Genomic DNA, 13,174 nt, shown 5'->3' with positions numbered 1-13,174 from the left:
TTGTTTTCTTTTTTTTTTTTTAAGATTTTTATTTATTTATTTGAGAGAAATAATAAGAGAGAGCATGAGAGGGGAGAATGTCAGAGGAAGAAGCAGACTCCCCGTGGAACTGGGAGCCCGATGCGGGACTCAATCCCGGGACTCCGGGATCATGACCTGAGCTGAAGGCAGTTGCATAAACAACCGAGCCACCCAGGCACCCTGGGAATTTGTTTTCAATGATAGGAGAAACTGTATAGTATGTGTCTGAGCAAAAAAGATGGAAACAGAGAGAAAGAAGGTTGAAGATGTCAGAATAGATAATGGAGAAATTCCTTGACCCAGAGGATGAGAATGAGGGCATGAGAAGAGGGGCTAGCTTTGTAATGAAGATCTGCTAAGAAGGACTGAAATGTTGGATGCCAGCTGTCGAGTTGCAAGGACCATTGACTGGAGGGTGAAATGAGACAGATGGAAAACAGGGATAATCAACTCCAACAGGGAAGGATTCCGAGAGCATGCACTGTAGCAATAGTAGTCTGAAAAGGAAAGTTTGGGACAGAGACAACTGCTGCCTTCTCGCCATCAAGAAGGCTGCAGGAGAAGTGGTGTCACTGATGAGAATCAAATTTATCTTACAGTGAGGAAAGATGTAGGTCTGTGTGCAGATGTCATGAATGCATACAGAAGGTTTGCTTATGAAATGAAAGCGCTCCAAAGGGTGTGGCAGAAGGAACCAGGAGAGAGGTAGGCAGGAATGGAGGGTTATAGGTGAGGGTCAGTTATAGGTGCGAGTGTAGAAGGAAATAAATAGGAGCAGGGTAGTTGTGCCAAAAAGATCGTTATTAATAAGAGAGACTTTTAAGGGGGGGGCAAGAATTTGGAAACAAGTGCCCTCAAAGCAAGCCCAAATCCTTTGGGAAGTCCTAAGATAAATTGAGTCCTCTAGATTCATTGTTAACTGAGATGAGCCCCAAACACTTAATCCTACCTTGTTCCAATAAGCTCAAGTTCCCAGGAAGGCAAGCAACTTAGTTATTAACCCTGGGTTCAGTGTCTAGCTGTACCAATAACAAAGTGACCCTAATCAAGTCATATGGCTTCCCTTGTTTCCCTACCTTAAAGCAGATGTTCTCAAAGTTCACTGTGTATAAGAATCAGATGAGAAGCTAATTTAAAAAGGCATATTCTTGGGCTCCATTACCAGAGACTATACCGGTTGGGGGGGAGGGCAGGAATTTCCTTTGCATGTGGACCTGAGGGAATTGTGAGGTAGGTAGCCTCCAAAGAATACTTTGAGAGTCACTACCCTGAAAGAAAGATATCAGGGAAGGTGATCTTCTGTTTCCCATCCATGGAACCCGATTCTATTTTAGTCTCAGAGTTCAGTACTGGTGGACATTTGTCCATTTGTCCACTTTTCACACTTAACTGGGTTGCCTTTCTACCCTTAAAAATGAGTTAAACACTCCCACTCCTTAAGTGTGGGCTGCACACACTTCTGCACTCCTTCTTCCAAAGAGTATATTATGGGAAGGGCAGGGGGGAATAACTTGACCAACACTACCTCAGCCAAGTGGTCAAGATTAACATCAATAATTATCCTGTGTTGACAGTATGTTCTCTTGATAATGTTGTGCTGAGAATGGTACTTAACCTCTGTGGTCTTTACACCTACAGCCCCTAAAATCCAATTTAATCGTGAGAAAAACCCCAGTTGAGGGATATCTTACAGATTATCTGAGTGTACTCTTCATAACTGTCAAGGTCATCAAAAACAAGGAAAATCTGATAAACTGTGTTACACAGTCTAAGTGAGCTTAAGGAGACGTGATATGGTATACTGGATAGGATCCAGGAACAGAAAAAAGATATCGGGTAAAAACTTAAAAAAAAAATCTGAACAAAGTACGGGCTTTAGTTAATAATAATGAATCAATCTTCCTTTATGCATTGTAATAAACACGTCCTACTAATGTAACTAATACAATGTTAACAATAAGGGAAGCTAGATGTTGAGTATCTAGGGACTCTCTTTGCTACTTAAACATTTCTATAAATCTAAAATCTAAAATTTTAAGGGTTTTTTTTTAAAGGAGTTAACCTTCTTTTGTAAAGCTGTGTTAACCTTAACTTTCTCAAGTAGCTGGACTTGACTCAACATAATACTGAGATTATTTTATAACCCACAGTAGATGTTCTACTAGTCAGAAGTCAGGAACTGTTGCCATGGATGTCGTGCTACCCTGGTTACCTTGATCAGCACTTCAAGCCAGATTAGTAAGCCTGTTGTTTTTGCAGCAGCCAGATGATTTGATGGATCGTCTTGGAAACAATTTTGTTAATTTTTTTAAACAGTACAGAGCTTCCTCTTTGACTCATAGTAAGACAGTTCCAAGGGTGTGGTCCATGGCACTGGGCTGCCAAGATGGCAGATTGCACTAAACAATGCATCAGACTTGCTGGGACTTCATTCATCAATGGAGGAGACCTCACTGGCCAGCAACAGCAATTCTTTGCATTACTTACACAACTTGCAGTCCTGACCACAAATCTGTTGTCACTTTGTGTGATGCACATGGATGCAATTGTATAACTAACTGTTGTCTTAGTACCATAACTTCCAGTTTCCTTTACAACACACACACACACACACACACACACACATGCACAAACAGCAGCAAACTAATAAGGACATGTTTCATTCTATTTGACAGGGAGAACCTGGAGATTTGGGAGAAAAAGGAGCTGTTGGCCTCCCGGGTCCTCGAGGCTTGCCGGTTTGTGTTGGATCTCTACTTTTGACCTGGCACTTGGAATCTTCTAGTTCAGTAGATATCCCATGTGGTTCTCTGAAGAGTGCATTAAAGATACCACCCCAATCTAGCCTGATAACCTTCTGGAAACTGAGATATTATCCTCAACTTGGAATAGTTCCTTAGTCAGCTCTCCTAAGGTGGCAGCTTCCCTGGTACCAAACATCCTGGCTGGGATGCTTTGAAGCTAAATGATAAACTGGACAAAACTTACGTTTAGCATCCCCATAACTCTTCTCCCATTCTTTCCTCCCATCAGAACCTGCTCATCAGAAACCCAGCCCACACTCTTCTAGCGCTCAGGACTTCTTACAAAGACCTTCTGCAAGGGTCTGACAGTAGCCTCTGGCCAGGCATTTAGGAGGTCTTATTCTCATCTAGCAAACTGAAAGGTATTTAAAGTACAGGTGTTAAATAGAAGAGCTAACAACACTAACTCCTTCTATTGAGATTACTGTATGCCTGAAATTTTCCCATTTAGTCTTCATAATTACACCATGGGTAGTTATAATTTTTAGTCCCATTTTACAGATGATACAAGTGAGCCTCAGGGACAATGCACCGTCTCTGTCTGTCATTGAGAGTTGCCTTTAGTGCCATTAGTGGCATTATGTTAGTTAATACCAAATGTTAGTGGCCAGCCCCAGAGAGAGAATCCACTTCTTACTTTCTCCTAATCAAACCAAAAAACTGGGTGTCTTATTCTCATGTGAGGAAGCCTGCCTCCAGTTTATAGTCTGGGATATTTGTAAATAATGCCTTTGTTTACAGGGTGATGATGGCAACCCAGGTTATGGTAGCATTGGAAGTAAAGGAGCAAAGGTAAGACACATTGACTGGAATCTGGACATTTCCATTTGTTTTCTGTTGCTTGTTTTGGTTTTGTGGTCTTTATTTTTGACACATTCAAGAGGAAAAAAAGGCACTGAATAGGGCAGTCTTGGACATTTGGAGATAGATTTTGATAATTTATTTGTTGATATCCCTTGGAGACTGTGGTAAAAGAAAAAACAGTTTGATGGCTTAGGTGCAGGCAACAACTGAAACTTGAAAATTAATTTTCTGTTCCTTTGCAAAGATGTGCGGCCAGTGCCTGACTTGTTCTAACCTGAACAGTGCATCTAATCTTAGCAGTTCTGTGCTAGGCTTTACTTAGGGAGGCGTTCCAAAGTTCTCTTCTTAATATGTTTAACCATTGGTAAGGGTTTTTACAGCGTCTTTCTAAATGCATTGGGCCAAGCAATAACTAAAAAATAAAAACTTTTAACTTTGTGGTGCATAAACAATGAATCTTGGAACATGAAAAAAAAATTAAGATGTTAAAAAAGTTACAACTTTGTATTTTGAACATTTAAGGGTCTGGAAGTAAGATAGATAAATTTATAAAACCAGTGATTCCTATACACTAACAATTACCGCTTAGAAACCATAATAACAATACCCACAAAAACATAGTAGATTTAAAATTATCCTTTCTGCAAAATGTTTGAGACTTACAACAAAAAAATTACTGAAATTAAAAACTTCACTAAATGAAGACGTCCAAATTCTTGTTGGAACGTTTAAAACATTTTAAAGGATCAATTTAATTCCAAGTGAAATCCCACTAGGAATGATGCAAGAGGCTGTCTGGAAGGATAAACAAACCCCCAAAAGCTAAAATTTCTTTGAAAAAAGAAATCACTAATGAATGAGACATTTCCACAGAAATTTTTTTTTTAGAATAGGGAATTAATTGAAAACAAGTTCAGTATCTGATGAGGAAAATATTGAGTAGCTTATAGCACTGGAATATTAGCCACTCTTTAAAATGAATGTATATGAAGTTTACAATCACATAAAGAAATTATGTGACAATATCAAGTAAAAAACCAGGATATAAAAAAATCAAAAAGAATATTTAACCCAATTGTGCTAAAAAATGCATTTTGAAGAGCTTAAAGAAAATATGGCATTTATAATGGTTCTGGGTAGTGAGATTTTAGATGATTTTTCTCCTTTCTATTCTTTTGTATTTTATATGTTTGAGGAAACTCTACTTATAATAATCAGAAACTGAACTTTAAATAAATTATTTTCATCAAATGGGGATTTTCAGACATCTTCAATTATAGTCCGTGGACTAAGTAAGGTAAACAGAAGCCTAGAAAACCAATGATCAGGTTTAGGCTCTAGGCTTCTCAAATTTCTCCATTGAAATATGTGCTAGGAAGACTGTTTCAGAAACACTTGACCATCTGGCCAGCTGTCCTGTTAAATGCCTTCAGTAGAAGGAGAGCTGATTTGTAATTCCTCAGATGTGCACATTTATCCAATTATCTAGGTTGTCATGATATTTTGGTATAAATAGCTTAATTTAGAAATTGGAGCTAGTTTCTCAAATAGTGCTGTACAGTTTAATTTTTAGTTGTTTTGGTCCTCTCTTGATTCAGAGATGCTAAAACCGAGTAAGACAGCAGGTAAAATTAAAGTCAGCATAAATCTACCTTGGTGATGTGTGCAAATATTAATTTTCTACACTGTCAATTATAGGGGCAAGAAGGATTTCCTGGAGAAAGTGGACCTAAGGTACCGTGTACTTCATATTAAGTAGAGATCAATTAGAAATTACTCCTGAGGCTATAAAATCTATCACAGGACAATAGAAGGATAATTATAAAATGAATGGAGAGAACATTTAGGGGCACATGGGTGGCTCAATCACTTAGGCGTCCAACTTTTGATTTCGGCTCAGGTCATGATCTCGGAGTTGTGAGATTCAGCCCCTCGTCAGGCTCCACGCTCAGTGTGGGATTCTCTCTAAAGAAAGAAAGGGAGATTCTGGACACTAGCCCTTTATCTGATATGTCATTTGCAAATATTAGATAAACTAGTTAAAAAACGTTAAAAAAGAAAAGGGTAAAAGTTAAAAAAACTTAGCAGAAGAAGAGAAAAAAAATTGAAAAAGAAAAAAAAATTAAATTAACTGCAAGGCTAAAGAATCATGGGGAGAAAGCCATGAGTTCTGTGCTTTGCTTTCTCCTCCTCTGGAATTCCACTGCTCTCCTTGGTATTGAAACTGCACTCCTTGGTAGGTGAACTTGGTCCTGGCTGGGTTTCTTGTTGATCTTCTGGGGGAGGGGTCTGTTGTAGTGATTCTCAGGTGTCTTTGCCCCAGGAGGAGTTGCACCGCCCTTACCAGGGGCCGGGCTGAGTAATCCGCTCGGGTTTGCTTTCGGGAGCTTTTGTTCCCTGAGCGCTTTCTGTAGAGTTCCAGAGGACGGGAATGAAGATGGCGGCCTCCCAGTCTCTGGCCCGGAGGAGCCGAGAGCCCGGGGCCCCACTCCTCAGTGTGCCCTCAGAGAACAGCGCCCAATCAGTTGGCATCAGGGAAATACAAATCAAAACCACAATGAGATACCACCTCACACCAGTCAGAATGGCTAAAATTAACAAGTCAGGAAATGACAGATGCTGGCGAGGATGTGGAGAAAGGGGAACCCTCCTACACTGTTGGTGGGAATGCAAGCTGGTGCAACCACTCTGGAAAACAGCATGGAGGTTCCTCAAAATGTTGAAAATAGAACTACCCTAGGACCCAGCAATTGCACTGCTGGGTATTTACCCTAAAGATACAAACGTAGTGATCCGAAGGGGCACGTGCACCCGAATGTTTATAGCAGCAATGTCTACAATAGCCAAACTATGGAAAGAACCTAGATGTCCATCAACAGACGAATGGATGAAGAAGAAGTGGTATATATACACAATGGAATACTATGCAGCCATCAAAAGAAATGAAATCTTGCCATTTGCGACGACGTGGATGGAACTAGAGGGTATCATGCTTAGCGAAATAAGTCAATCGGAGAAAGACAACTATCATATGATCTCCCTGATATGAGGGAGAGGAGATGCAACATGGGGGTTAAGGGGGTAGGAGAAGAGTAAATGAAGCAAGATGGGATTGGGAGGGAGATAAACCATAAGTGACTCTTAATCTCACAAAACAAACTGAGGGTTGCTGGGGGGAGGGAGTTTGGGAGAGGGAGGTGGGGTTATGGACATTGGGGAGGGTATGTGCTATGGTGAGTGCTGTGAAGTGTGTAAACCTGGCGATTCACAGACCTGTACCCCTGGGGAAAAAATATATATATTTATAAAAAATAAAATTTAAAAAAGAAAGAAAGAAAGAAAGGGAGAAATCTTTATGAAGAAAATGGGGAAGACAGAAGCAGACTTTTTTAAAAATTTAACTTCTAGTTTTTAAATTTGTAAGTAAAGGAAGAAATAATCCTTATTTTTTCTTCTCACATGGACTCCTCCTCTATCATATGTATTTTCTTCTTTGTTCAAAGGAAAGTAAAATGTAAGGAAAACCAAAACCTGAATTCTTCACCTTGCTCAATTTTTCCAATGTGATTATAAGTCACCTTCCAATAATATGTTAGCAATGATGCCTTTTACCTTAAGGCTATCACTTTTACTAGAAACATTTAGTGAGTTCAATAAATGCCAGGTCCTGTGATAGGATCGGAGGACAAAATAATGGCAGCGTTCATGACTCAGAGGAGGCTGTGTTGTGGCTGGAGAGACAGAGACTGAAGTCAAACAACGAGGCTGTAGCATGCTGTGTAGAGAGCTATAAAAATGAGGGGCAGGCGGAGAGAAGCGGGGAGATGGCAGACACTTGAACGAAGACTGTTGAAGATTAAAATGTATATGAAAAACATCTTCATGTTGGAATAAGTTTAAAAACATATTGAGATATAGCTGTTTGATTTTAATAACCATTGTGTTTTTCTGAACTTATCTAGGGTGAGATTGGGGACCCTGGTGGTCCAGGAGAAACTGGACCCAAGGGAGCTAGAGGCAAGACGGTAAGCTTCTTAGGTTCTAATGCCTTTCCACCTTAGCTACTTTGGGAAGTCCTTTTCATGCTTTTACAGTCGTTTGAGTTGCCACTTGTTCCCCAAGAATTGCAAAGTGTGTGTGTGTGTGTGTGTGTGTGTGTGTGTACGTGTGTGTGTGTGTGTTTTGAAGGCAAACCTGGGAAAGGGAGATGGGTGTATGACTCATCCTCCAACACCAGCAAGAAGGCAAAGAAGTGTTTGCTTTTAATGAACAAGTTCACCTGTCCTGGCTGCCAAGGTACCATTCTCAACTCTGGAAATAATGTTCGCTTTAGGAATCCTTGTGGTCAAAAAACAGTTTCACCCTGGCAAAATATGGTTAGTTTAATCCCATTTCCCTGGCAGATTTAGTGCAGCCTAATGTCCACTGGCATCTTGTTCTTCACTGTTAAGTTTTGTTAAACTGCTTTTAATGACATATACCCTGAAAGATCCTCTGCCCTTTTAGCCTAAGAGACTGTTATTAATTTTTATGAGAGAGTTTCCATTTATGGCTGAATCTGTCCTTGTTATTCCATAGAAGGACTGGGAAATATCTGAAAGCTTTGGATCACTCATAATGAAGACAAGTGTACAATATAGTCTCACAGACATCAGCATATTCGGGTTCCAGGGGGTTAGGAATGGATTTTTGTATTTGTTGACTCTTTATATTTATACTATGTATAAAGGACATGGCTGCTTTGTGAAAGACATTGTTCTGATAATTGCCTCTCAGTAAATTTGTTTCTTTTCTTCACTGGTTGGGTAAACCGATCTTAATACCATGTTAATTAGCAGGAAAAGAAAAAGTGCTATAACCTTGATACTTGAGGTGGTTTTCCAATTTTGTCATCATAGTGAATTTTATTCTGATCCCATTTTTTATTAAGTATGACAAGAGCTTTATGTACAGAGATGAGTTTTTTTTCCTAGCTCATTGTGGCTCTTCTAAGGGATCCTGTAGAAGCTTCTTTGCTCTCCTATGTGTTCATTCTCTTTTGCATTACACTTGATCATTTCTACCTCTTTGACTCTTTCCAGGGTTTTTAAAATTCTGTTGAAATATAGTTGATATGCAATGTTAGTTTCAGGTGTACAACATAATGATTCAACAGTTACATAGATTACAAAATGCTCACCACAATGTGTAGTCACTGTCTGTCATCATATAATGTTATTAAAATAATATTGACTATATTCCCTACGCTGTACTTTTCATCTCTGTGACTGACTTATTTTATGACTGGAAGTTTGTACTTCTTAATCCCCTTCACCCATTTCACCCATTCCTCCACCCACCATCCCTCTGGCAACAACCAGTTTATCCTCTGTATTTATGAGTCTATTTCTATTTTTGTTGTTTTTCTGTTTTTGTTCTGGTTTTCTCTTTGCTTATTCTTTTGTGGTTTTTTTTTTAGATTCCATATATAAATGAAATCGGATGGTATTGTCTTTCTCTGACATATTTCACTTAGCATAATACCTTCTGGGTCCATCCATGTTGTCACAAATGGCAAAATTTTATTCTTTCTTATGGTTGAGTGATATTCCATTGTGTGTATATGTACATACATAATATATATGTATATATATATCCTATTGTGTGTATGTATATCCATTCTTTATGCATTCATCTATTGCTTCCATATCTTAGATATTGTAAATTATACTGCAATAAACATAGAGGTGCAGATCTCTTTACAAATTACTGTTTTTGTTTTCTTTGGATGAACACACAGAAGCGGAATTACTGGGTCATATTGTGTTTCTATTTTTAATTTTTTGAGGAACCTCCACACTATTTTCCATACTGGCCACAACAATTTGCATTTCTACCAGCAGTGCACCAGGGTTTCCTTTTCTCCATATCCTTGACAACACTTGTTATTTCTTTTTGATAGCAGTCCTTCTGACTGGTGAGGTGATATCTCACTGTGGTTTTGATTTGCGTCTCCCTATGATTAGTGAAGTTAAGCATCTTTTCATGTGTCTGTTGGCCATCTGTACATCTTTGGAGAAATGTTTCTTCAAGTCCTCTGCCTGTTTTTTTATCAGATTTTGTATGTGTATGTGCGTGTGTGTTGAGTTGTATGAGTTCTTTATATATTTTGGATATTAACGCCTTATTGGATATACCATTTGCAAATATCTTCTTTCATTTAGTAGGTTGTCTTTTCATTTTGTTGCTTGTTTCCTTCATTGCACCAAAGATTTTTAGTATGGTAATAATCCCAATTATTTATTTTTGCTTTTGTTTCCCTTACAGACAGATCCAGAAGATTAGTGCCTATGTTTTCTTTAAGGAGTTTTATGATTTCAAGTCTTACATTTAGGTCCTTAATCTATTTTGAGTTTGTGTATATATAAGACATTGATCAGTTTCATTCTTTGCATGTATCTGTCCAGTTTTCCCAGCACCATTTATTGAAGAGACTGTCTTTTCCCTGTGGTATATACCTGCCGCTTTGGTCATAGATTAATTGGCCATATAAGCAAGCATAGGTTTATTTCTCGGTTTTCCATTCTCTTCTTTTGGGCTTTGTGTCTGTTTTTGTGCCAATACCATATTCTTTTGATTACTACAGGTTTCTAGTCTATCTTGAAATCTTACATTGTGATACCTCCAATTTTGTTTTCTTCCTCAAAATTGCTTTGGCTACTCAAGGTCTTTTATGGTCCCATACAAACTTAGGATTACTTGTTCTAGTTCTGTGAAAAATGCCTCTGGTGTTTTGATAGGGATTGAACTGAAATCTGTAGACTGTTTCGGGTAGTATGGACATATGAACATTCTAATTCTTCCAACCCATGAGCATAGGATATCTTGCTACTTGGTTGTGTCATCTTCAGTTTCATTCATCAGTGTCATACAATTTTCACAGATTAGATCTTTCACCTCCTTGGTTAAATGTCTTCTTGGGCATTTTATTCTTTTTGATGCAATTGAGAATGGGATTGTTTTCTTAATTTCTCTTTCTGCTACCTTATTATTAATGTATAGAAAAGCAAGAAATTTCTTATATTAATTTTGTATCCTGTGACTTTACTGAATTCCCTTATTCTAATAGTTTTCTGGTGGAGTTATTAGGGCTTTCTATATATAAAATCATGTCATCTGCAAATAGTGACAGTTTTACTTCTTCCCTACCAATTTGGATGTCTTTTATTTCTTGTCTGATTGCTTTAGCTCAGATTTCCAGGACTCTGTTGAATATAGGTGGTGAGAGTGGACATCCTTGTATTGCTCCTGATATTAGAGGAAATGCTTTTGGTTTTTTACCACTGAGTATGATGTTAACTGTGAATTTATTTGTATATGGCTTTTATTAGGTTGAGGTGTATTTCCTCTAAATTCATTTTGTTGAGAGTTTTTATCATGAATAGATGCTGAATTTTGTCATAAGATTTTATTCATTTGTTAATGTGTTGATATCATGTTTTATTTGTGAGTATGAATTAGTCTTGTTCCCTGGAATAAATTACACTTGGTTATGGTGGATGAGTATTGTTTAATTAGGCTTGCTAATATTTTGTTGAGAATTTTTGCATCTATATTCATCAGGGATATTGACCTGTAATTTTTCTTTGCTTGCAGTGGGCTTTTTCTCCCCAGTTTTTAAAATTGAGGTAATGCTGCCTTCATAGAATGAATTGGGAAGTTTTCCTTCCTTTTCTGTTTTTTGGAATAGTTTGAGAAGAATAAATATTAACTTTTCTTTAAACATTTAGTAGAATTCACCTGTGAAGCCATCTGGTCCTGTGTATTTGTTTTATAAGTTTTTCAGTTTCATTACTGGTCATTGGTCTGTTCAGATTTTCTTTTTTGATTCAGTCTTGGAAATGGTGTTTCTGGGAATTTATCCATTTCTTCTAGTTTGTCCAATTTGTTGGTATATGGTTTTTCAGAGTAGTCTCTTCTGATCCTTTGTACCTCTGTCGTGTCGATTGTACCTTCTCTCATATTTCTAATTTGAGTCTTTTTTTTCTTGATGAGTCTGGTTAATGTTTATCATTTAGCTTTTCAAAGAACCAGCTCCTAGTTTCATTAATGTTTCCTATAGGTTTTTTTTGTTTCTATTTCATTTATTTCTGCTCTGCTCTTTATGATTTCCTTCCAACTTTGGACTTGATTTGTTCTCTTTTTTTTCTTATTCCTTTAAGTATAAGTTAGATTATTTGAGATTTTTTTTTTATTGAGGTAGGCCTGTATTGGTATAAACTTCCCCTTAGAAGGGCTTTTACTGCATTCCCCAAGATTTTGAACCATTGTGTTTCTATTTTCATTTATCTCCAGGCATTTTTTGATTTCCTCTTTGATTTCTTTATTGACCCATTAGTTGTTTAATAGCATATTGTTTAGTTCCATGTATTTGTGGTTTTTTTTCCAGTTTTCTTGTGATTGATTTCTAGTTTCATCCCATTGTGGTTAGGAAAGATGCTTGTTATAATTTCAGTCTTCTTAAATTTATTGATACTTGTTTTGTAGCCTAATGAGATCTATCCTGGAGAATTTCATAGTACTGCAGTTCATAGCATCAAGGGTGGGGTTTCCATGGTTACTGTGTCTCCATCCCTCCTGCCATTCTCTTTGTGGTCTCTACCCTTTGTTGTGTGGAAGCTGTTCAGTTAGCCCTCAGTTCTTTTTCAGGAGGAATTGCTCTCTAGGTAGGAATAGATTTGGTATGTCCTTGGGAGGAGGTGAGTTCAGGGTCTATGACACCATCTTGGACACCTCTTGTCTGTGTAGTCATTATTTATTGGGTTTTAGGGATACAAAATAAAGAATCTGCTCTTTGCTTCCATCCTGCTTCTCCTAAGAGGACTGCATCTCAGCTATAATTCTTTTCTTCATGCATGTTTTTGGATGACTGTCCTTTAACACTATGATTTTTTTTAAATGACTGAAATAATTAGAAAGATAATTGGAAAACACTTTGAAATTAATCCACATGTCATCTGCATTGAAATACCTCTGGATCCTTTCCCTTGACTTGTTAATGAAGTACTTTACTCTTGAACATTGGAAGCATGCTAACACGTTCAGCTGTTTTTGGGTTCTTGTCCCCCAGTGCCAGATTAATCATTTTTATAAAACAATGAACCAATGGGAAGCATGTGAACTTTTTCTTTTGGTCTTTGATTACTTGAATTTCTTTTTTTCCCACAATTTATCACTGTTTGTAACTTATTATTTCACTTGCCAAGCTGCTTTTCCCCTATCTTTGTAAATATTTCCAAATTTGAAGTTTAGACACTGAAAACTTCCAGGTTTTCCTTCTGAAAAAGTTGAAGTTTCCATTGGTAGAAGCTTCTGTTGTTAAAGTTTTGCCTTCAATTTTGAGTGCCTCTTCAGTTTTCTTGGAATGATTATGTTTTTAGTTTTTCTAAATTTTCACATTATTTTTTTCCTCCCAACTGAAGGATTTTTTTTTTGTCATGGTTTTTAACCTTATTATGTATGTATATATGTGTGTGTGTGTGTGGTGTGTGTATGTGTGTATATAC

At 37.6% G+C, this 13,174-nt stretch overlaps 1 protein-coding gene across 1 annotated transcript in view; it reads left to right on the top strand.

The window, feature by feature from the left end:
• LOC116874762 (collagen alpha-6(VI) chain) overlaps positions 1 to 13,174 on the top strand; it is a 144,835-nt gene that overhangs the window by 94,117 nt on the left and 37,544 nt on the right. The window contains exons 25-28 of the mRNA XM_032869723.1: positions 2,697 to 2,759; positions 3,567 to 3,617; positions 5,328 to 5,363; positions 7,592 to 7,654. Coding sequence (XP_032725614.1) covers positions 2,697 to 2,759; positions 3,567 to 3,617; positions 5,328 to 5,363; positions 7,592 to 7,654 — 213 coding nt within the window. The remainder of the gene's footprint in view (positions 1 to 2,696; positions 2,760 to 3,566; positions 3,618 to 5,327; positions 5,364 to 7,591; positions 7,655 to 13,174) is intronic.

The sequence above is a fragment of the Lontra canadensis genome, unplaced genomic scaffold (assembly GCF_010015895.1).
Source record: "Lontra canadensis isolate GAN:19392208 unplaced genomic scaffold, GSC_riverotter_1.0 scaffold38, whole genome shotgun sequence".
NCBI lineage: Eukaryota > Metazoa > Chordata > Mammalia > Carnivora > Mustelidae > Lontra > Lontra canadensis.
Note: the sequence above shows the minus strand (reverse complement) of the source record. Positions and strands in the feature narration are given on the sequence as shown.